Raw genomic sequence first — 26,268 nt, forward strand, 5'->3', positions numbered from 1 at the left:
ATACCTTCATGTCGAGTTTGCACCTTATATAAACCAGCATAAAATCAAAACTGTGGCAAAGCTAATGGGCCTGGCTTGCATCGTAATGTACATGTCAAAACCATTGGCTTAACCAATGTATATCAGGACAGGGTGGGAGCTTCTGGGTGCACTGAAAACCCCATCAGTGTTCCACTGGCAGGGTGAGAGAAATGATTGAGGTAAGGAATGGGTCACCAGGCGCTTTCGGTGCTAAATGAGCTGCTTGGTGGCAACATGAGAAGAATCAGGTGGCTGGGGCAAAGGACTGCTTGCCGGTCTCACTGTGCTATAGTAGCAGCATGCCAGTAGGTTAAAGACCGATAGCAAGAGTCAACCCAGATGGCATGTATCTATTGTGTTTATTTATTGAGAGCATGTGGCCAAGTAAGGGCCAGGATGGCACACAAGTACTGACAATAATAATTAAAAAAAGCCTGCTGCGATGTGGAAAAATGGATTGCTTTTTTTATTGATTGTATATGAGATATAGAATTCGGTTTGACCAAAAGTATGATGACGGAGTGTGCTGTTCCAATGTAAAATAATGTGTATATGGTATTTCTATGGTGTGAAAGTAGCAAAAAGAAGCAGCAGAATGCTGTTAATTAAAGACTAGCAGAAAGTCAGTGAGAAAGGGGAATAGGAAGCTGGGTTGCCAACAGATAATACATTGTGATGTAGTGTTTTTTTAAAGAGGTTAGCCTTCAACTATTTCCTAAAGTGGAGCAGGGTTGAGGAGGTACTGATGGATACAGGGATGTTGTTCCGGGTATTGGGTGCATTGATCACGGTCTTGTTTTCTTTCCTTTATTTCCACTTCTTTGTCTAAAATCTGATGGTGCCCTGACTGCAGCAGTGCCAAGATCCACCATAGATGGTGGGCTTGTCTGCAAGATACGAGGAGGGAGCTGGTGATGATAGCTTTGTAAATCTACGTAACTGGTTTTGAAGATGGGGTGGGGGCCTGCAAGGGAAACCAGTGGCTTTCTAACAAGATGAGAGCAATTGATCGTATGTTTTTCAGGCCCTGGATGAGACATGCAGCAAAGTGTACGATGCCTCGAAGGGGTTCCTGTATAGAGTCTGGGCGGCCATAGAGTAACGCATTACCCCGATCCAGATGCAAGAGTATGAAGGCTTAAATAGCAGTTCTTTAGTCGCTAGGTGGAAGAAATGTTGACTTTCTTTAAAAGAGAGAGCTGGTTTCAGGCAGTGTTTGTTTTTTGGCAACATTCTTGTTGAGGGTAAGGTTGGTGTCCTGGGTGAGCTTGGCATCTGTGAATATTTGTGTTTGAAGCTGTCGAGTTTCATGTCTGTGAACCAGGTTTGTACTGTATGTACCTTGTTTATTGTTCTTGGCAAATAACAGGAATTCTATCTTGAGCTTCAGGTAGGTGTAGATGATGCAAAAGAAGTGTTTGAGGTGTTGGATGTCTGAAACAGTAAAGAGTTTCCAGAGAGTTTTATCTCGTGGGCCTGGTTGTGAATCTTGATGCTGTTATCGGTGAGTGATAAGTATAGTGGACAACCCAATCTACCCTTTAGGGCTCGGGCAAAATCGATGAACAGGTAAGGGGTGCCTTCAAGGGGTTTATTAAGATACTTAGTTGTGTACTTCTGAATATCAATTGTGTGTAAAGTTTTATGATTTGCTTACAAATTCAATTATTTTTTATATTTTATATTTTAAATAATAAAGTTCTTTTCGATTATGAATCAATTATGTGAAGATATATCTCAAATGAGTATATATCCATCCACTAGATCTAATAAATCCTAAACAACAAGATCAAAAAGAATGAGAAAAATACGGTTGTATAAAAAGCGAATAAAGTGTTCGAGACACATGAGCTGCAGATTACACACTTGTGCATAGATCGCCATCTGGTGTTGGGCCCGGATGTTTGCAGTTGCTTTTCCTCTTGGAAAGTCTTTGGAAGTCACGAGGTTGGTGACTCCTCCTTTGGATCGTATTGCGCATGGGCTTCGGCTCCATCCTCAGATTGTTTTTTTCCGCCATCGGGCTCGGATGTAATCTTCGCGCTCCGGTTCCGACAGCTTTCAGTTCGACTATCGACGCGCAATCCTCACCCCAATTCGCAGTATTGTTTCGATAGCGATCTCCCCACTCGACGCGCCTCTCATCGGCAAGACCTTCGATTCCGGTCGTCGGCAACGGCCTTCGGGCCTACCCAAGCTCCAGTCCTGGCTAATGGAAAGGACTCCCTTTAAAAAGTGCCCTCGGTGTGGGTCCAAATTCCCCCACACCAATCTCCACAAGGTATGCAATCTCGGCCTCTCCCCTGAACACGAGGCTCGAGACTGTCCGGCGTGCAAGTCCTTCCGGTCCAAGAAAACTATTCGGGACCAAAGGGCTAGACGAACCATGGCACACTCCTCGACAACGATTCTGGACGACATCTTCGGGGAAGGCGTCGACACTCCAGAACAACATCCCGACGAGGGACTCGTCAGCGTCTCCGAAGTCGACGACTCAGATGTGGAGGAAATCACTCCGGCACAGAGGGTCGTGAGTACGAATCTACCCCCCCCCCCCACACACACACACACACACACACACTCTCGTCGGCACCGAAAAAGGCTTCGGTCATGCTTTCGCCTCCGGGCCTAAGCAAGACCAAAGACACTGCTTCCCACACCGCACCTTCGGGACCGGTAAAGAAGCCGATTAAGCCTTCCGGCGGCTCGGGCTCGAGCCAGCCCACCGTCGGTGCCGATAAACGCTCTTCAGCACTGAAAAAGAAAACGGCCTCCACCTCGACACCGAGCCCCGCACCGAAACACTCTGTGTCGAAACCCAGCTCCAGCTCCTCGGTACCGACACCATCTTCAGCACCGACAAAGGTACATAAGGCCACCGGCACCGACACTTCCAAGCCGAAATCCATCTCTGCGCCTACCAAACAATCGGACCTTTCCAAGCATGGTTCCAAACAACAAACCAGCACAGATAAAGCCAAGAAACCAACGGCCCCGACGCCTTCGGCGCCGACGGACCAACCAACCTCACCAGAACGCTTTACACCGGATCCCTTACGAAAAACACTAACCAAGGATCCCAAAACTGGACATTTAATGCTCTCTATCAAAAAGAGACAATTAGAGAAACCTGCTCCGCCTCCACCTCCAAAAAGGAAGGACTCTGCTACCTCCCCTTTCAGAATACCTTCCCCACCTCCACCGCCCCCTCAACCTTCCCCTCCTCCACCTCTCCACCCCCACCTCATCATTCCCCAACCCCATCTCCGGATGATGATGATCAGGGGGATCCATATGACTCCCACAGGATCCCCAGACCCATGGGACAATTATAATATCCCTGATATCCCTAACGTCCCACAGGACGATCTTTACCCTTACAGACCTTCCCCACCAGAAGACTCATTGGGGTTCAACCAACTCCTACAAAGGGCGGCACACTATCACAGGGTAGATCTACATAACGACCCCGTGGAGGAGGATTTCCTCCTCGATGCATTTGACACTACACATAGGACCACCTCCATATTGCCTATGCTCAAAGGCGTTACAAAACATGCACCGGAGCCAGGGTCATCAACCCGCGCATTGAAAAGAAATATAAATCAGCCCCTACAGATCCCTCCTACACCAGAGGGCCAACGCCACTAGATTCTCTGGTAGTATCCACAGCACGTAAAAGGGCCAACTCCCAGGCGTCAGGCGAAGCACCACCACCTGACAAAGAGTCTAAACTCTTGGACGCATCAGGCAAGCGTACTGCATCCCAAGCTGCCAACATGTGGCGTATCGCAAATACACAAGCGCTACTAGCCAGGTATGACAGGGCCCATTATGACGAATTGGAAGCCATAATGCACCATCTCCCTGATAAATACAAAGCTAGGGCCAACTAGCTAATTCGGGAGGGCAAAACCATTACTAATACCTCCATACGTTGTGCCCTAGATGCAGCAGACACAGCCTCCAGGGCCATCAACACTAGTGTCCTCCTCCGTCGCCATGCCTGGCTAAGGATCTCAGGGTTTAAACCTGAGGTACAAGCCTCTATCCTCAACCATCCCTTTGACCAGGAACATCTGTTTGGCCCGAAAGTGGATGAGGCCCTAGAGAAAATGGAAAAGAACACAGACACGGCAAAATCGATGGGAGCCTTACAATCACACCCTCCTAGGCGCTCCTTTCGCCGCTCTTCCTTTCGGAGCACATCCAGATGCTACTCCTCAGACACCGCCTCTACTTCATATAAATCCCCTACTCGGTCCACCTTTACAAGGGGTTACCAAAGAGGCGGCTACAGGGGCAACAATAACAAAGGCAGAGGCAAAACAAATACCGCCTGCTCTGCCACCGCACCTACCCAATGACTTCCCTCCACTCCCCCCAGACCATCCCATCCCACTCCAGTCGGGGCAGACTCCAAAATTTCCTTCCTGTCTGGGCTACCATCACCTCGGACAAATGGGTTCTGCCTAGAACTAATATCTACCCCCCAAACATTCCACCCAGACAACGCCCAATGTCACAAGAACATCTAATACTCCTGAAGCAGGAGGTAATCTCCCTCCTGCAGAAAAGGGCAATAGAACACGTTCCTACCAACCAACAAAATATGGGGGTCTATTCCCTATATCTTCTCATACCAAAAAGGGACGAGACTCTACGGCCCATCCTAGACCTCCGACCCCAAAACAGATACCTACACTCCGACCATTTTCACATGGTAACGCTTCAGCAGGTACTTCCACTGCATTCCCAAAACGACTTCCTGACCACTTTGGACCTAAAAGACGCTTATTTCCACATTCCAGTGCACAACGCTCACAGGAAGTTCCTCAGGTTTATAGTGAACGGCCAACACTACCAATTCAAGGTACTTCCGTTCGGAGTCACAACCGCACCACGAGTATTCACCAAGTGCCAAGCAGTGGTGGCAGCACATCTGCGAAGACAACACATTCATGTCTTCCCATACCTAGACGACTGGTTGATAAAAGCCAGTTCATACAATCAGTGTGTAATACACACTCAAACCACTATCCAGCTTCTTCACCAGCTAGGCTTCACGGTAAACCACGAAAAGTCCCATCTACAACCATCCCACATAAAACAATACCTCGGTGCCACCATAGACACCTCAAGAGTGCTAGCCTACCCCAATTGTGCCAGGATTGCAAGCATTCAGGCTCTATGCGCAAAATTCATGGCACAGCACTCCCTTCCAGCTCGAGTGTTTATGCAACTAATAGGGATGATGGCCTCTTGCATCTTCATAGTACCTCACTCAAGACTCCAGATGCGTCCTCTCCAAGAGAGCTTAGCGCGCCAGTGGTACCAGGCCCATGGTCTATTAACAGATCTGGTGTTGGTAGACTGTCGTACCCATCGCTCTCTGCAGTGGTGGACCACCACAAACCTTTCCAGAGGTCGACCGTTCCTGGACCCGGTTCCCCAGATAGTACTAACAGACGCATCGCTCTCCGGCTGGGGAGCTCATCTACTACATCTCGCCATGCAGGGCAAATGGACACCTCAACAAAAGTTACTCCATATCAACCATCTGGAGTTACTAGCAATCTTCTTAGCCCTAAAATCTTTTCAAACCTAGATTTCAGGCAAGGCAGTCCTAATCCGCACAGACAACATGACAGCCATGTATTATATTAAAAAACAAGGCGGCACACACTCTCAACTAGCACAGAGCATATGGAGATGGGCCATACCCCAGAAAATCTTTCTCCTAGCTCAGCATGTCTCAGGAGTCCAAAACACTGTGGCGGATCTGCTCAGCAGACAAACACAACAAATTCACGAGTGGGAACTCCACCAGCAAGTTCTTCACCCGTACTTTCAAATGTGGGGGCATCCGCAGATAGACCTCTTCGCCACCCACGAAAACACCAAATGCCCAAGCTTCGCCGCCAGATACCCACACCCATTGTCCAAAGAAAATGCGATATGGATGAACTGGTCAGGCAGATTTGCGTACGCTTTTCCGCCTCTCCCACTCATTCCACTAGTGGTGCGCAAACTACAACAACACTCCCTCACACTAATCCTAGTAGCTCCAACTTGGGCCAGACAACCGTGGTACACCACACTGCTGGAACTATCGGTAGTACCGCACCAAAAATTACACCTCTCTCCACACCTCTTAACCCAGAACCATGGAGAGATCAGACACCCGGACCCAGCTCAGCTCAACCTTGCGATCTGGCTCCTGAAGTCCTAGAATTTGGTTACCTAAATCTTCCCCCTGACTGTATGAACATCATCAAAGAAGCTAGGCGACCTACCACTAGAGCGTGCTACGCCGCCAAGTGGAAACGTTTTGTTGTCTATTGTCACAACAACACCATCGATCCCCTAGATGTGTCCAACATATCATAGGCTACTTACTCCACCTACAAAGGTGCAATCTAGCCTATACGTCCATTCGACTGCACCTCGCAGCCATCGCAGCTTACCTACAAAACAAGCAACATCTCTCACTCTTCAGAGTACCTGCCATTAAAGCCTTCATGGAAGGCCTTAAAATAATCATTCCCCCCAGAGTGCCACCCTCACCTGTGTGGAACCTAAATATCGTTCTCACCAGACTAATGGGACCTCCCTTTGAACCTCTACACAAATGTGAACTTCAATTCCTAACATGGAAAACCGCCTTTCTTGTAGCCATCACTTCCCTCAGAAGGGTCAGTGAGATACAAGCACTTACTATTCAAGAACCTTTTCTACAAATTCACCATAACAAGGTTGTTCTCCGTACCAACCCAAAATTCCTCCCCAAAGTTATTTCTCCCTTTCACCTAAACCAATCTGTAGAACTACCAGTATTCTTCTCGCAACCACAGACCATTGCAGAACGAGCTCTTCACACACTAGATGTCAAAAGAGCCTTACTCTACTACATCGAGAGAACACAACCTTTCCGTAAGACCAAACAACTGTTTGTATCTTTCTCTCCACCACACAAGGGCAACCCCATCTCCAAGGCAGGGATAGCTAGGTGGATTGTCAAATGCATTCAAATTTGCTACCACAAAGCAAAACTAACGCTATCCGTTCCCCCTAAAGCCCATTCTACACGTAAAATAGGGGCTTCAATGGCTTTTCTAGGAAACATCCCATTAGATGATATCTGCAAAGCAGCTACATGGTCAACACCTCACACTTTCACTAAACACTATTGTGTAGATGTGCAAACTAAGCAGCAAGCTAGTGTGGGCCAGGCTGTACTCAAAACACTATTTCAAACCACTGCAACAGATACGGGCGGTCGCCGCTAAGGATGGGTACTGCTATATAATCTATGCACAAGTGTGTAATCTGCAGCTCATATGCCTCGAACGGAATATGCTACTTACCAGTATGCATCTGTTCTTGGCATGTAGAGCTGCAGATCTACACACGCTCACCCGCCTCCCCGGCTGCCTCTATCTGTTCCAGTTTATCTTATTTAGATACCACACACATGGGTTTCTTCATGGTTATTACTACGCTCCATCTTTCCCTGCTGGCGAAAAACAATCTGAGGATGGAGCCGAAGCCCATGCGCAATACGATCCAAAGGAGGAGTCACCAACCTCGTGACTTCCAAAGACTTTCCAAGAGGAAAAAACTCTGCAAACATCCGGGCCCAACACCAGATGGCGATCTTATGCACAAGTGTGTAGATCTGCAGCTCTACATGCCAAGAACAGATGCATACTGGTAAGTAGCATATTCCTTATCTTCAAATTTCAACATAGGGTACTTGAAAAAAGCGCAATTACAATTTGGAAGGAAACCTTCAATTATTCATGCCTTCACCATAGTAGTGATTATACACTTTTTCACAATTGCAATCAAATATTTTATAAGAAAACAGTGTAAAAGTCGACGTTTCGGTCTTTAAGTTTTCATTGGTAAGACCATCTTCAGGACTATTCAATTAAAAAGTTGACCCCTGAATCTTTTTCTTTAGTGGTATCCAAACTGGTTTAGAAGAAAATTGCCGTCTTTATTTAGCATTTATGTCTGTGCTCCTAAGTGGTTAATCTTGTCTTTCAGACAAATCGACAAATTTGGGTTTGTTCAGTGGACGCTGTTTGGTTGTGGAGAAGTCCAGGCTATATAATGTCACAATTTGAAGTTAGAAAAACGTGTAGACACTCACTTCATAATCTGAGGTCTTTATCAGTATTTTGCAATACTATACGGTCGAATGAGTCTTCATACTTATCGGTGAGTAGCGCACCAAGCGGCTCCATGTAAAGGTTGAAGATGACAGGAGGGAGCCTACTGGGGGTGAAAGGATACACACAACCCGCCAAAAAAATGATGGGGAGTCTAGAATAGTTCTATGGGCTGATCAAAAATGTGATTGGCAGTGTCTTAGGCCATTAGCTGAAAGGGCCTGAAGACACCAAGAAAATGGTTTTAAGTATGCTGACCCAAATCTCATTATTTTGTTTATTGAACAGGTCGATGCCTGTCAATTCCTTTGCCAGACCTAAAACAGTGTAGACGTTTTGCTGTTAAAAAATCACATCATAGAAGGAAAACCAACATGGAGCAACATTACAGCATGAATTCAAATGTGAAATAAGACCAAATAAAGAAAAGCACTTCAGAACTGTAAATTTTTCTGTAGTAGCATGTCATGGTAAAAAATTACGATTTACCTAGAAACACTCTTGAGTATAGGTCCTTTCTCAGTTATTCAGATTACGTTAACAAGTTAACACTTGTACTAGGTTTCGTAAACTGAGTCCTCTAAAAATCTTGCTTTAGCCACAAACATATAAACTGCCTCGTCTACAGTCCTCCTAAACTGCCACACATGTTGTATGTTTTTAATCCTACCGACATTACCAAAAACTCTGCAGTTCAGATTAAAACTTTGATTGCATCTCTAGATTGCTCAACGTTTTCAAAGATATAATGTTTATCCCTAAAGTACCTTTCCAGCCTGCTCTTGGTCAGCAAGAGAGCCTTCTTCATGAGCAAAGTTGTACTTTCCATGCTCTGCATTGAATGTTCATGCTTGTTCATCACATCTCTGCTCTAGCAGTTTTGGAGCTGCAGAAATCTGAAACAGATGGTTCCTTGAGACTTTATGTAGATTCCTTTCCATATGTATACCTTGGAGTGTTCCTTACTGTGTCTGGCTGACTACAGACAGCCCTAGGGCCTGATATAGAGTTTGGCGGAAGGGTTACGCTATCGCAAACGTGGTAGATATCCCGTCCGCCATATTACAAGTGAATTATATCCAATGGCACTTGTAATATTGCAGACGAGATATAACCCATCCGCCGAAGTCTGAATCAGGCCATTAGTGTCTTGTTTACCTTATGTCATCAAGTTCTTAACTGCTTCCATGCTGATGACGAGCCCAGCTCGTCATGAGGCACAGTAGAGCTGTGCTCATGACGAGCTGGGCTCGTCATAACGGTCGCGGCACTCCCACGCGCAATTGATTCCTCGCCTGTGCGGGAGAATCAATCAGTGGGCGGAGTCGTGACGAGCCCAGCTCGTCATGAGCACAGCTCCACTGTGCCTCATGACGAGCTGGGCTCGTCACGAGTACCGCGGCGAGTCCCACCCTCCCCAAACCGCCTTGCGCCGTGGGGGAATTACCCCCGCGGCAAAGGGGATAAAGTACAAGAAGAAGATAGTACATTTGGAGGAGAGAGAGAGAGAGAACACGATAGAGAACACAATAGAGAGAGAGAGAGGGAGAACGATAGATAGATAGATAGATAGATATGTCTGTTGGGGTATCCGTACCGCTGCTTTTTCTGTCAGCTCCAGGACATACTTCCAAGTAGCCGTGCATTCATTCATATATACACACCCTAAACATGAAAGTTCACTGTCTCTCAGGTACTTGATGAAATGCGCTCTCCGGTGTGAGGTCCTGGATATCTCAAAGACAACATCAAAGCTTTCAAGTATACGAAAGCAGCAGTCCGTGGACTTTAATGCAAAAGAGCATTTGTATTCAATTCAAGCAGCGGTACAAAGCCCCAATGTGTTTCGGCAAAAAAATAGTCTTGATCCTGGGTCAGTTGGTGGAAGGCAACCAATCATTTTTATGTGGCTAAGTGCAAAAACAGTGATAACAAATCAAAATAAGGATATCCGTAGACACCAAATTAGAATGCGTTTTTAAATTTAAAAAAAAACGGTCTTATTTTCATACAGAATAAAAAGGATTTGTAAACCAATGTAAAACAGTTCTTGAAAAACATAATTATATTCCCCAAGTGGGTAAGTTATTTATACATTACACAGAAGAAAAATTGTTACATTATGTATGTCAATGGATTTTGTGTTCTAATGCTGATAGCAATGTTTGTAATCTATGAAATAATCACAAATCTGTTAAAAATTGATAAGGCGTGTTTCTAATGCTGATAACATTGATTGTGATGTATGAAATCACACATCTTTGACAAATTAATGAGTTTTTTTTGATTTGCAAATGCTTTAAGCTCATGTTAAACATAAATTATAAAAGGGCTACCTCCTTATTCAAGCAAAATGTGTGTGCAAAAATGAATAAACAGACTGTTCCTGTAGGAATTAAGTTAAACAATTAGACAGTATTGTACAGTAAGCTTATAATGTCATCATGCATGATGAAATGATTTCATTATTGCGCAGCGGGCCAAGAGCTCCCTAAAAGCTTATCCTCAATTTCTATTTTGGTTGTTTTCACTATTTTTGCACTTAGTCACATAAAAATGATAGGTTGTCGGTGCTTCATACCTCTTCAGGAATGAAATAAAAACACTCTTTCGTATTAAAGTGCACAGTCTGGCGCTTCTGAATATTTGGAAGCGTTGATGTTGTCTTTGATGTAAAAAAAAATATATATATTTATTTGCACATGCCAGCCAGCTAATCCAGATTGCAAAGAAATGAAATAACCAAGAAAGAAGTTACTCAAACAGGTTGACTCACCAAAGAACATAAGTATATTTCCACTGCAAGGTTTCGGTTTCCGCCTTACTCAGGTAGCACAGAATTGTTTGCTCTGTGACTGCAGAGCATATGGAATCAATGCAGTCCTGAGATCTCTTGATCAATGCAGTAATCAGGTGATTTTGTCAATGATGTTTACTCCCATCGGGATGCAATGATTTTAAAACAGTATATGCAGAAGTTTTCTCTGGAGTCGGTAGTTCTTCCTTTAAGACATGTTCCTTAGCGGAAATCTTCAAATCTGATAGCAAATGGTTCACAAAATTAAAATAAATGGGTACAGGCTAGTCCAGTTTCTTATTAAATGCTGATTTGTGGTTCCTGAATCATGTAAGGAGGTGATTCACTGTTTGGCCTACATATTGTTTTTTTACAGTTTTGGTGTTGGCACTGAATCACAAAATGAATGCATGGCTTATTCTATAGGTCATTCTTGTAACAGAACTAGTAACCGATGTTTGCAAAATGTGTTCACATGTGATGCACCTTTTAGAATTACAGCAGTGAACCTCTGCATTTCTAACAGATTGCTTGAGTTTAGCTCTCACAATAAGAGATCGTAAATTGGGAGCTCTAGGGTAAGCAATGACTGGCGGTTTCGGAAAAACCTTTTGCTATTTTTCACACATGAATAATAAGGGAAATGTTTTTTTGAATTATGTTGATGTAGTTGGGAGCTTATGGGTGATAGTCAACCACAAATGGGATTCTGTCACTTTTTTTTTCTGCGGTTGGTGTTATCAAAGGAAGCACTTTTTTAGAATACCCAGATTCATTATTGCACCTGGGGGATATTCTATAGGCACGGAATATGCAGTGAAAGTATCCACCAGAGGCAACAGGACTTGTGCTACAGATAACTGCCTTGTTGTTTTGACTGCTTTGCTGGATAATACCTTTATTGTCTCTCTATTTCTACAGCTTTATTTTAGTGTTGAATTTGACTCTTCAATCGAGCTTGAGTTCAAAATGTTTATCCTTTTGTTATGCAGTGGCAGTGATGCATATTTCTTTGACCCTGCAGTAAAGACAATATCTCATGTTCCTTGAAAAAGGAAAATATTCAACAACACTTTCCTTCAACTTTCCTGCAAAGTGCACATTAATTCAAATCTCCAGTTACCACAGTATAAACTTAACATATTAACTATTCATTACTTGATTATAAGGTAAACATATATCTATCACACATCACTTCCAATATACTGACTTAATCGCAATAAGTGATTTTAATAGTTTCAATTGATTATGCCCAGAGTAATAATTCTCATCACAATGTCCCCTAATTAGTGCAATGCACTGTAATATTGGGGGCACCTTATAGTTTTCCCAAGACAACAATGCCCTACAGTCAGCACCATGTTTTGGGATTGGGTGGACTAACCATAAAGCTTCTGGCTCTTTGTTTCCAATTTGTGTCCGCATTGGATTTTGAAAGCAGGCCATGAAGTAGTCCTTTATTTAGACTGCAGATGTGACATGACATATAGTTTGCAATTGAGAGCCAGAACATACTTTCTGAAGTATTTAATTTGTTGACACACTGACTTGTACGTTGCTGAATGTTTTTTTTTGTTTAGGAAGACTTTGCTTTTTGATGCTTTATCCCGTTATGTCATAGGTTTTTTAAGTATTTGCCTTTGCATGTTCATTTGTTTTAAGTCTTGATTTATTTACAAACCAATGGCGTTGAGGCTTTCTCTAAGATGCAATACCAATACTGGCCTGTGCTATGCATTATTGTGCTCTGTACGCCATTTTAGTTTACCATTTACAACACAAACTTCATTTTCTGTCTCCTGTGCACAATACTCCACTGAGAGTACTGCTTTTGCTGCTAATGCAGTCTGTTTTGAATGGGCCCTGCACCCAGCTTCCATATTGTAGCCTACAATTATAATTAATTGTGAGATTTCCTTTCTGGGACTTAGTCACCCAGCTATTACCAAATGCTTCTCCCAACGAAAGGTCAGCCCCATTGGCTTTTTTTGGCTAACAAACTGTCCAGGAGTCCTCAAATGGTATGCAGCCTCACCAGTGCATGTACATGGGTCATTTCCTCTGCCCTCTCATTATGCTACTTGAAAGTGCTTCATCCTGAGGCTGGCTGCTTGATATGGTAATTAAAGTTCCATTGTATTTCTGTCATCTGACCCTTACCTGTACATGGTCTTCAGTCTGTCCTGTAATGTGCAAACATGTGCCTTGTGCCATAGGCATTTCAAACAATTTAAAACATGCATTGTCAGTTTATTATTCTACTGCATGTTTAGTGGGACTTGTGAAACACTGGCTTGGCACACGTCCTGTTTTGGGTACGACTGTTTTAATCCTTCTTTTCCTATGTTTTTGTGTCAACGTCTCAACTAGGTGTTTGGACTGGTCAGCAGTATTTTTTTCTCCCTTTTGAACCATGTTCTCTTCTGTGTTGACAGTTTCTGACCCTGCCCTTATTCCCACAGAGAGGATTTAAACTTCTTTGTTGCACTTTATAAGCGTTGGAATTCGTGCTGGTTTGCAAACTTTTAAAGTGGTGGGCCAAATTCCTACACTGTGCTTCCCAACCCCAGTGCCCAACACCTACCACCTTACAGGCTCTCAAACGGAACACAAACACACTCACGCATATGAAGACCGTCACAGACACACATGCACACCCTGGAACCCAAACACAATTTCATACACAGATGAAAATGACCTGCTTCTCTTCGACATGAGCGTGCATGTTCTTTGATTCCTGACTTCTCTGTCTTCTTACTCCAGCTAGGCTAGCAGAGCACCAGTACCAGCTGTACGAGCTTCTACCCAATCAGAAGCCATAATAGAGTTGAAGGTACCGAGGTAGACGTTTTCTTTCTATATTCCAACATCTTATTGGATAAGTATTGACAAGTACTGAAGCTCTATTATCTGCCCTGCAATACCTGGCACTAGTGCAGCATGTCAGATATGTATTGTGTCTGTGAGGCCAGGCTGTAACAACCTCCTCCTAACACATGTGCATTAAAGTCAATGAAGCCCTCTTGCCGCTAAAGCTATTTTACAGCTTTTTCATGCAAACAAATGATCCATGAGATCATTTATTTTCATGTAAAATCTGTAACATGCCAAGCAGTTAGTGGAACAGCGAGGCAGTGATTCGACGCCCCGGTGCCCCCTGTGGGTAAGCCGCCCGAATGAAATATTTCATGAGTGCTTCATCAGAACTTCCTGTAAACACAATGGCTTTTAGCCATTTTCTTTGAAAATTGTACTTTTACATGCAAAATTTGGCTCCATTTAACGAATTGTTCTTGGAGAGCCCCCGCCCCCCCTAAACACCTAGAGAGGGACCCCCTCAACAGTCAGAACTTGGTTTGTTTGGATTGTTCCCCCTCCCTGAACTGTCCTAAGAAGGACTGTGCTTGCTAGGTGCCTTAAACAGAGTTCACATTTTTAGCTACTTTCTTCCATATTTTTATTCCATTTCATATTCCATTGTTCAGTGAAGCAGGCTCCCATAAGTTGTATAAATGTTGTAGTTCTTTGTCAGAATCAGCATTTATCTGCTGCTATGACGTTAGCAATGTCGTACTAGGAAGGAAGGGCCGATAGATCCATCTTAAGACTTTCCAAGCATGGACATGAATTTGGGGTTCAGACTGATCCCATACCATTTTCAGCTGCTGAAAAACAGCTAGGATACTGCTCAATTGGCTCTGTAGAGCAGAAAAGAAAAAATATAATAAAGTGATATAGCCATATCGACATTAAGCTGCTCGCCAAATCAGCAGGGACAAACATTACTTCTTCCAGATAAGATGTCTTAATGGTCATAAGTTCAGTAAATTTAAATAGTCAGACAGGTGACCGCTAAAGAATTAAACACAGCCTGTAGAGCCAATTGATGTGTATGCCGGATAGGCACCATTGCCGATCATTACTGGATGGTGAAGCTGTTCCTTTTGATATTTTCCCATAATGTCTTCCACTTCACTTTTTGTATTTCTCTTCCCAAGACTTCTTTCCCACCGTGTCATGTATCTTGATTTTGTTTCCATCCCCTGGTTTGTGAGTAAGTTACAAAGGGCCATCAAGAAGCTACTTATAACGTTCTCAAATGTCAAGTATCTTTTTGATGTCTGTATTAGTATGCATTGACCTAGCCAGTGTCACATCTAGCAGTACCTTAAATGTTCTCACAGGGCCAGTCCAAATCCTTTTCTACGGTCCTTAGATCTTTTAAATTTAGGAGACTCAAACATATTGGATGTTATCCTACAATTTTCTGACCTTGGTTTCTCAGATGTGTGTCTATTATAGGTCATTGGAAATACTGGGTTATAATGCACCAGAGTTAGTGGAGCCAGAAACCTCTTGAGGCACAAACAAAAAATCTACATAATTACAATGTGAGATGCTTGAGTTGACTTTTGTCATCCGTACCAGGGAATGTGTTTAGGGCCATCATAAATTCCTAGCCCTTATGGTTGGGGAAAGCAAGGTGCCTGGAAAGGGGCCTAGTAGGTAGAATAATCATAGGGACAGTTGTTTTGGATCATAATAATCTAGTTGTCAGATCGGTGGTTGCCACTACATTTAGAAGAAATGTGGGTGCTTAGTCATGAGTAGTTTTAAATACAATTGTTAATAACTTAAAAAGAGGTCTTTTTTTTGGGGGGGGGAGGGCAGACAGCCACACATTCCAGTAGCGAGGGGAAGAGGTGGGAGTGTGCTTGGAGATGGGAAGAGGTGGGAGTGTTCTTGGAGATGGGAAGAGGTGGGAGTGTGCTTGGAGAGATAGCAGTGTTTTAGCAGCAAAGTTTAAGATATTGTCTAGGAGATTAAAGTAATAAGGAGGCATACAAGGAAAGTGTTATAATAATCTGGTTTATTTAAAACAGGGACATTTATCAATGCTTTGTATCTATGGCATGTGTTGAATGAGTGAACCATATAATACTCAATACCGTGCAGTATTAGAGGTGTTGCCATATAGAGAGAACAAAAGTGGGACCAGGGTAGAGCCATGATGGACTCAAATGGTAGTGCTTTTGCTGTGGATGAATAGGTGTTACGTGTTACTGAAAAAGATTGATCTGGGAGGATCGACTGGCCAGTGACAGTGTTTTATGACAAGCAAGTTTATTGATGTTGCCAGAGATTTAACCCCCCTTCATGGCGTATCCCCTGTGCATGAGATATTTCCTCACACTGTTAATTTTCACAGTCGGGGTGGTCACTGTAGTCTTGCTTATGAATCCCAGTTCATAACTCTTAATAATCTTAGCATGGGCAACCTTAGGGTTAACTTTGACCCTGTGCTTGAATGGCATCCCACTTCCCTTCACCCACAGGAATTGGGCTCCTCCTCCTGCCGTCTCTCTCCTACTCCTTGCATTTCTGGGGCCTGTGGTAAGGAAAGCTGTTGCCATGTAGCCAGTCTCACTCCCACTTCTCCACCTGTACTTGCCTGGAAAGAAGGGGACCTATTGTAAGGAAGACTTTTGATTCATAGCCGGTCTCCTTCCATATGGAACGAGAGCTGGCTTTTATAGCTCCAGGCTCTGCTCCCTGCCTTTTATGAACCCCCTGCCATTCTCATGGGTGTAGGAACCTTCTGGCAAATTCTAGTCCCTTCTTTCCCCTCCACTATTGGTTCTCAGATTACATGGCCACAAAACTCAAGGTGCTGCTCCTTTCTCCTCCCCAGCAGTCCATCACTTTCTCTGTGTTCTGATGTTTTTCCGTTGTGGGAATGACTCCCACACACTGAAATCTTCCCATTTTCCCTTCACAGGTAAGCGAGTTTGCTCCCCCCATTCCATAGCTGGTTTTCTGGTTTAAAAAATAAATAAAGATAGCTATATTATTTTGGCATGCTGCAACTTGTTCTCTCTGGTTGTTGTACCTCCTATACTCCCAATCACAAATTTCCCTGTCTCAGACACTTCTCCCTCTGGAGCTGGTCAGGAGGTGTCTACATTCACCTCCTCTCAACCAGCTCTGGAGATAAGAGGAGGACCAGTTAATGGCATAGCTGGTGATGGTTAGAGAGTTGAGGGAAACATTGAATCTTAATAGCCATGGAGATGATGCTTACAACCCTCCTGTTGCAGATACATTGGTATTAGTTACGCAGTGATGCACTGTTCTAAAATATGCTGCAGCTGGTGTGTACAAATGAACTTTTGTGAATTATATTTTACAGTTTAACACCTTTTTTTTTATATACAGGAGCTCAATGAACTTGTATTAAAATACCGGGAGGATATCATTGGTGTTCGGACTGCAGCAGACCACCTTGAAGAAAAACTGAAAGCTGAAATTCTATTTTTGAAAGAACAGATTCAAGCAGAACAGTGTTTAAAAGAAAATATTGAAGAAACGCTGCAATTAGAAATAGAAAATTGCAAAGAGGAGATTGGTAAGGACCCTCCACATAGGGAGAATGTATAGGACTCAATTTACTGATGGTATGACATTCTTAAATGTCCACTGTTTAGGAGGGGAGAGGAAGTACATTCAGGGTGGGGGTGGAGGACAGCAGGGCAGACAAGGACTACTGGGCCCAGACCTGAGTGAGGTGTTTCAGTTTGTTTGCCACTGATGTCTTGGTACCTGTCCTCCTATTGCTCTGCAAACTGGGCTAAGTACAACCCTTTCTGTACTTGACTCTAAGAGTAGTTAGGGCGAGGTGTCCAAAGCTTCTCAAGGAGGTAGTGTGGGGGACCAGATTTCTGACCTCCTCCATTAACACAGGCGTGACAATGTATTGCCCAGTCCAGTGCTTGTCCTTTTACTTTTTATATTAGAAAGTACTGAAATATGACCGTAAAATTAAATACTGCAATATTCAATGTTCATTAGGGCACTACATCCCCTCACTGTACCTCTCACAGTTCTAGGGCATCTCTAATATCTAGTGTTCCCCAGGATGATGAAGTATTAGGTATTAATTAGACACAGGTGCAGATATGCTTACCTCACTGATAAGCTGTGAAACTTAGTTCCACAGTTCTCACATGAGACATTCACTTCGAGGCAGAAAGTCTTAAATATTCACACCAGGTTCCTCTGCATGCTTTTAGTCCTTCTTCCGTTCTATGGCTAAGCCATTCTGTACCTGCTTGATGATTGTTGCATATCAAGTAGTGCATTAAGCGGAGCTTGCATTCCACTACTTCGTTGAAACAGCATCTTACTCTGGGGACTCCGTGGTGACAGTCGGGCAGGAATTGCTGGACAGTGTCTGCTCGGCAGATCCTTTACATGAGAGTTTCGTATTGGGCAGTTGTGCCCCTCACAGAAGGTAGCAGTGGGGCTGGCTCCAAGCAGGAGCATCCAGAGGAAGGGCACAAAGGAGTGTGTAATCTCGACTATTCCAGGAAGGCTGATGACAACCTGGTGCAATCAGGTACAGACAAAATGGCAGGCTGTGCCTTCTAACTTCTCCACTTTGAACAACAGAAGCTGCAGTACTGTTTACCATCCAGGTGATATTACTGTCCTAACAGGAAACAATTGTGATCAAATTGAAAATTAGTTTAAATAGAAGTGTTCCTTGAGCTGAATGGTTGGTAATGTGGAAGCATGGTCAACTTCAGTGAGGTAAAGCGGAACTCGGTGTATACAATTTCAAAATTTGAGTAGTGTTTGCCACGCAGCATAGTAAACTCTCATTTGTTAAATAGGGTATGAGGAAGAGCAGTCCCTTATGCATAAGACTCAAGTGAAACTACATATTAATACGCTTACCATGATATTGGGATGCAAATCAGATCAAAAGAATTAGATGACGTTGTTTACTTATTAATGGTTCCAGTTATCCCTGCTGCTTATGATGTCATCAAATAGAAAAAGTGTTGTATTGAGCTATATAGCCATTTTCTTGTCAGAGGTGTGCTGGTTTCATTTACAACACAGTGTTTTCCCCAACAGAGGCATATTTATCCCAGAACCCGAGTCAAATGTTTACTTTGCAAACTCTGCCCATCCACAAATCAAGACCATTTGAGACCTTCTTGTTTAGATACTTATTTAGAGGGCTAATCTTTACCAAGTCCATGCATGAACAGTCCATCCAGTTAAGGATTGTATGATGGGATAAACTGTACTGCGAATCACATAACACAAATCAAACCCAGAACTGGATGAGGTACCAACACATAGGCAATACTCACACATGAACCTGAAAACTTGAGAGCTTGGTTCCACGTGATTGAAAGCTTTAGGGAAAAGAGAAGTGTTTTAAGACTGTTTTACCTTTCTAGGGATATGTTGTACTTTTTGAAAGACTGGCATGATTTGTATTTAAAAGTGGTTCCTATTACACGAAAAGGCAAGAAGCTGTCCATAAACTTAACGCTGAAATTGTTGGCTATAACAGTTGCTTAATACCCTGCAAATACATATTGTTCAAGACCACTCTTTGTCCAAAGATCTCTGCAAAGGAGGTTATAAATTGTAATAGCAAAACAATGTTCTAAAAAATATTTATTTTATATCACATTTACTTTACATGTTTTATTGCAGACTGGGCAGTGATTTGACTTGTGTTGAGCCCAATGCAATAAGCTGTTTAACGATGCCTTCCTGTTTGGTAAATCAAAATATTGGACAGTGTGTCAAGAATAACCTGATAGTGATTTGAGTTCCATATTTTTTTCACATGAAAAATTGCAACACAGCGCCAAACTCATAGGTTTCTCGAGCTACAGCTACTGACCATTTTATTAACAGATATCTGTGGTAGGTAAAAGTGTGTTGTAGGCCGATTTCAGAAAGTGTTGCACAGCGCCGTAAGGTTTGCGGTAAACCTAGCACGAGAACAGGGCTACTTCATTTTTGTTGATTATTAGTTTGAGGTTTTATGAGCACTAACAACCTCCCTGTACCTAAAACAATCATCCAAACATGGATTTCTAGCGATCTATAAAGCTTACAAAGCCCTTCCGGTTTACTGATTTTACCCAGTCCGACCTATTGTTGGCAGTTTTTGTCTGAAATATGAGCAAAGCTGTAAAAATGTATTATGGTGAAGGGATAAATATAAATCTTATTCTAAAAACAGTATTGTGCCAACATTTTTTATTTAACAAATAAAATATGCTGTACAGAGTGTACACTATTGTAGAAGAATACTTTTGTTTGTGTTCATTTCTTTCTTGTCCTGTGTTTGATATTTATTTTTTCTAATTTTGCTTTCATCTGACTGATGTACAGACATCTTTGAAGGTAGGAAGATTAAACATAAAGTGATCCTTTATTATGTTAAGTGTATGAGATTTCTCATTAAGAAAATAAAACGATCCGCATATTATAGATTGTGAATTTTTGCTTGACGTAAAGGTGAGATGTCTTTCCAGCTTTTAAATTGCTTTTGCTTTGGTCAGATGTGGTCATCAGAAAATTGTTACTGTAGCTTTTATATAAAGGTCTGGTGTTAATGAGTGAGTTTCATTGCGGAGCGAAGTACACCAATCTAACATCACACTTGTACATTTTGTTGTCCCGTCCCAGTTAACAAAAGAAAAAGCTTGGTAAATAAAACAGTGACCCTTTTATATTTCTACAATTAGCCAGTCCACAATGTTTGAGTCACATTTAATATTCAGTGAGAAAGTGATTAAAGGATGACTTTAAGAAACCATAACTTAGCTGTCTGTTACGTTTCTTCTTGTATCTTACATTGTGTAAGCGCCACCTGTGACTATATCAACAAACCGCAATCTTCACTAGTCCCATAGCAGTTGTTCTGTATATTCCTTCTTTTTTTTTTACTCCATCTACTGTCCTGCTGTTGAAAACTATTAGGAATTCTACTACCATGTAGCAGGTTCTAGCAATCTCTGGTCTATTAGACCATGCGCATTCAGCCCTTCTGGTTGATCCTGGCTTTGCTTCCATGACAACATGCTAGTTTCCCAACGCCTATCTGTTCTCTGGTTCCACTGATTGGCTAGGACTGACTGTATCTTAGTCATTAATGCTGTAACTGCATCCACAACCAAGGCATATTTCTTAGTTGTTTCTTTTTTATTATTAACTGGGTACTGCAAAAAGGGAAGTGTAAATAGATATGAGGTTTATGGACTACCACTATTAATGGATCGTAATCCTACATCTTAGGTTTATATGTGGTCTACATCTAGTGTTTTAAGGATCTGCACAGAGTCCTATCAGCCTCCTCTAGATAAGTTTGGTAAGTGACTTCATGCCATATGTGCAAACATGCATGCACTTTGGATACTGAGGAGACTTTAGTCTTTAACTTCAGTTTGGGCAGACCAGCTTTAAGTAGAGACTGCTCAATGTGGATATTTGCAAAGGCAAGCAATACCTGCTAGAATAATGAAAATGTTATTTCAGTCTTTTTATTGTAGACCTTTCGCGAAACATTTGCCATCCTGTATCGGCAAGAATAGTTGCTACAGTTACAAACATGCATCGTTGTATGCCCAGTTGTTAGTCACTGGCTGTTTTCTTTAATTTGGAGATCTTAGTCTAAACTTTTCAGTAGAGGGTGCCTGTAATCTGCACTTGTGTTAACAAGATGATTCTGGAGGCATTAAGTCTATATATAGACCTCCCTTGCTATTGATCGGGAATTTGTTAAATCCCTCCCCAAATCAAATGTTGTAAAAATCTGTAGTCTGGTCAATTTCGGTTATATCATTAGTTTGAAATGTTCAGTGACCAATCAATTTTTAAGTGTCCTGGAGCATCCTTATTGCTGCATTCTCCAATACTGAATGCTTTGGGTACTGATCTTTGCCTGATCCAGAAGTAATTCTTGGACCCAACTATTCTTGACTAACAGTAAACCCACCAACTGATAGTGCCCCTCCGACTGTACAGTTGGAAAAAAAGTTTGGTGAAGAAATGTGACAGTTACCATTAACAAGCTAATGTTCTTTCTAAAAATTAATTCGACAAATGCTGTCAAACAATAGTCCTTGGACTGAAGTGTGACTTTGCCTCCTGATATTTCAGAGGGCATGTAGCCTTATGTTCCCCGGATGCTCTGCAATAACGTAAGTACATCCGTTCTCTCACTATGAATCAGTTTATTCTTTCTCTGTCACATCAGGATCTCCAAATGCTAGCTCGTGTTTTCACACAGTTAATCTAGTTTAGAGCAGTCCCATTTTGTTTTTAGGTTTTTCCTCAACATCTGCTGCTCGTTTCCTACCTTTTAAGGTAGAGAACCTCTGGGAAAAGCTGTAGTGTCTGACGTGATATTTTGTGAGGTAGGCAGTTCTTTAACATTGTATGTGTTATGTTATGGAAAGATTCCTCATGAAACTGGACATTATTGAGATTTGTGCTACCTACCATTGAACTATGCCTCTGTTGCTAGCAGGGACGAAAGTGAAGCTCTTCATCTCGGAACATGTGATATCGGTCAGGTTGCCTGTGAACTGTAGTCCTAACACTTCTGCTGAATTGAGACTGCCTGCAACTATTGGTGGGTTTCCAGCTTTAATATACCGAGGTGAGAGGTTTTCTGGTCCCTTGCCAGCCAGGATGCAAATTCATGTCTTCTAGATATGTCCCAGATTATACATGCCAATTTGTGGTTGGAAACGTAGCAAAATACTGCCGGATGGGGCAGCTCTTCTAAAAGAAATTCCCTTACATTTGGAAGCATATTTAGCTTTCTGGACACGTGACTAATTAGTCTATCTCTCCAGGAGCAGAACTTATAGGAACCCCTTCTGGGTTGGAATTATCACCGGAACTAAGACTACTTGAAACTGACCTCTGCTCTGAAGAAGTCGCGGGGTAATCCCCCTGTAACAGCGACGAAACACGTGTTGGCTAAGAAGGCATAAAGTTCTTGAATTAAAGACATCTGAAAATATAAAGACAAGCATCATTGTGATATTTTATGTAACTTTATGTATTTACTTTTGAATATGTGCAGAGGATTTGTATATGTAGCATAAGTGGTCTGCTGGCCACACACGTGGGGATCTGGTGGTTTTTCCCTACCTTACGCACCGTACCAGATTACTTGCCATAACAGATTTGTACTTGTGATAGACCTTAGAGCGCCATTTTGCCTATTGCTGACCACCGACTGTATAACTACGGTTTTGGGGAGGGCTTTGTAGGTGTGAGTGAGGAGCTTGAAAGAGGCATCTCTTCTGAACAGGGAGCCATTAGAGGGCTCTGAGGTGAGGGGTGATGCTGGCTCTTTTGAGAAAATTAAGGATGAGTCCTGCTGGATGGTTTGAAGGCTGTTGAGCTATAACCAATAAGGTGACAGCACCCTCTAGAACCTTCCTAACAGAGGCTGATTCCCTCAGATTTTCTACTGCACGTCGTGTAAAGGGAGTCTCCCTGAGCTCTGCTTAGTTTTTTCTTCATTTCAACTTCTGAAAAGCATCAAGATGTCTGATACTTCAAAGAAAGGTCTATTTAGATCCTGCAGATCTTTTGGGAAAAAGAGATCACATGTGGATGACCCACATAAGAACTGTCTTTTATTGCCTTCATCCTCAGCATAAAGTTAAGGATTGCAAGGTATGTCACAATCAATTTTTTCTCATTTAATACACTGAAAGACAGAGAGGCAAGACTTCTGTTATGGCTCATGAAGCTAAAAAAATACCTCTTCAGGTGAGGAGAGTGATGCTTCTGATAAATCTCGCAAGAGGAAAAGGTCCCCTGATCAGGGGACCTCTGAGGAAGGCAGAAAGACCCAAAAGTCTCCCCAACAGGGGTCGCTAAAAGATATTAATTAACAGAAGAAACCACCAAAATTCTCCTCAAAATTGGCTTCCTCTGGGCCTTCTACACCAACTGCTAAGTCTTCTGACCGTCTGCATACCTCTTGAACTGTCAACGACTAGACCAACAATCAAGGTTACGGTATCACTGTTGGAATCTCCCCCCGTTGGCGACCACTACAGCGACGGTTACCAGTCTCATCGTCGACAACCACTGCAGCGATGGTTACCACGGTCTCATCGTCTATGACCACTACAGCGACGGTTACCACTGTCTCGTCGACTCAAACGACGACCATTTCCATCGTCAGTGCTCCCGTCCCGTTCACAAAGATTTTCACGCCAGCTCCACCGTAGACGAGTATACTGTTGACAGAGCAATTGTTGGTGCCACAGTCTCCGGCACTGTTGGCAGAGTCCCCACTGTCAACTAGACTATTCTTGTTGGACACACCACCATCAAAAGCAAATCTGTAGTCAACAGGTCCCTAAATTTCTTCGTCGACAACACTGTCACGAAAACATTTTAAGCCCTCAAGACACTTCCTCCAGCAAAGTTTCACCACATCCTCCTAGTAACTTGCTGGATCTAGACAATTCAGATGATACACTGTTTGGCAACGCAAACAGTCCTTTTGAATTACGAGTAAAATATCAGTATGATAAAGAGGAAGGAGAACAGTGTTATTATGGACATTACTACAATCCACAAGCAAAGCACAGGTACCCTTACTACCATGATTATCCACCTGCGCCAAGTAAAGTTTTAAGTACCTCTTTCATTGGTACAAGATCTACAAGCTATTCTCTGAAATTACAGTAGAGGCTTCCCGGAACCTTCTCACAATCAACCACCCAACCTACACCTGTCCCAGCAACCCCAGGGTCTCCTACTCTACCAGCGATGCCGAGAATGACACCGGCCTCTAATATTGCCACACCACCAGTGGATGATCCATCGTCGTCTGACGATGACGGGGGAGAGGGGGAGATTTACGACATCCATCCACCTCATGAGGAGTAGGATGATTCCGTGGTACCCACCCTATCGCCACCAGCACAGCATCCCTCAAATCCCCCTCCTGAGGACATCGGGGGTTTCCATAACTTAATGCAAAGAGCTGCAGCACAGTTCGACTTGCCTGTTTCCGTGACGCAATCAGATTGCTTACTTTATGACTTTAAAGAACAAGTACGCAAGCCTGTTCGAGCTATCCCAATAGTTGACCACATTTGGGAAGAAGGCATCAAACTAATGAAGACCCTGGCATCGGTAGCAGCTGTAGTGCCGTGCAGCAACAAAAAATACAAAGCGCCTGAATTCTCCAACTTGCCTCATTGGACATCCCAAAGCAGATTCGGTGGTTTCACAAGCAGCGCAACAATGCGCCAAAAATACTACTTATGTGATTTCTGCTCCACCTGACAGAGGGCAGATGCCTAGATAACATCGGGAAATGCTTCTACGTCTGCCTTTACAATTTGTGCGGCCAACTCTTTAGCCTCTGAGGCCATTGCGATAGACAAATGTGGTCTGACATCCGCGCCTTGATGGATCTAGTGCCTGAAGACAGGAAGTCGGAGGCAATGAAAATAGTGCAAGAAGGGGAAGGCACGTTTTCTGAAATGATGGATTGTGCAAAGGATATTGCTTCCACTGGATTTCGACAATTAGCTTGAGCAGATGCTTTACGGAGGCAAGACTGGCCTACACTGTTTAAATCAGAAGTCCAATCTAAAATACTTGACATGGCATTTGATGGAGACTCATTATTCAGAAAACACATCAATGATGCCCTGCTCGCCATCAAAACTGACACGGCAAAAGCGATGGGCACATTGCAGTTCTGTAAGTTTTCCTTTCAAGAAGCACGCAGCAGAGGTTTCTCTTCCTACAGAGGAGGTTACCAATGATCTCATCAATACCAACCCTATCAATCTCAGTTTAGACCTAATCAACAACAGAAATACCATCTTCCACCTTCAGTGGCCTACACATGGCAGGCAATGCAGCATAAGCAGCCCACCCAGTCCAGAGACGGCACCCGTAAACAGTGACCTCAATCAGATGCCAACTACCTTCGCCTTAATTCATCCTGTGGGTGCAAGTATTTCGAACCATCTTCATCAATGGAGGGAAATTTCTATGGACAAATGGGTACTGGATCTGGTTACCTATGGTCATACCCTCGAGTTTAAACAAACGCCTCCAAACAGGACATCAAAAGGTGAGCTTCTGATGGATACATCTGCCAGTGGATTCCTCACCTTGTGAATATCCCCTGCGCCAGTAACATTCGGAAACTTTTGTAGCAGTCCACGCCGATGAAGTCGAAGACGACGTCACAGAGACACGGCTCTGCTCGCGACACCGCTGACGTCACCGGCTCCATAAGAAGACCTCGTCGGCGTGTTGACGTCAGTTCCCTTTTTTCCACGCCGTCGACGCCAACGGATTTTGGGAATTGCTGTTGGTAGCTTCACTGTTACTTTGTGTTTTTTCTGGTTTTCTCGGTTTCTCTTTCGAGAAATATGTCGACAAGGAAGTCGGGCTTCT

The 26,268-nt window shown here is 43.1% G+C and overlaps 1 protein-coding gene across 1 annotated transcript in view; it reads left to right on the plus strand.

The window, feature by feature from the left end:
- RABEP1 (rabaptin, RAB GTPase binding effector protein 1) overlaps nt 1–26,268 on the plus strand; it is a 989,154-nt gene that overhangs the window by 751,577 nt on the left and 211,309 nt on the right. Inside the window, exon 14 of the mRNA XM_085649558.1 lies at nt 17,212–17,401. Within this exon, the coding sequence (XP_085505684.1) occupies nt 17,212–17,401 (190 nt within the window). The remainder of the gene's footprint in view (nt 1–17,211; nt 17,402–26,268) is intronic.

This window comes from Triturus cristatus, chromosome 3_2 (assembly GCF_964204655.1).
Source record: "Triturus cristatus chromosome 3_2, aTriCri1.1, whole genome shotgun sequence".
In the NCBI taxonomy this organism is placed as follows: Eukaryota; Metazoa; Chordata; class Amphibia; order Caudata; family Salamandridae; genus Triturus; species Triturus cristatus.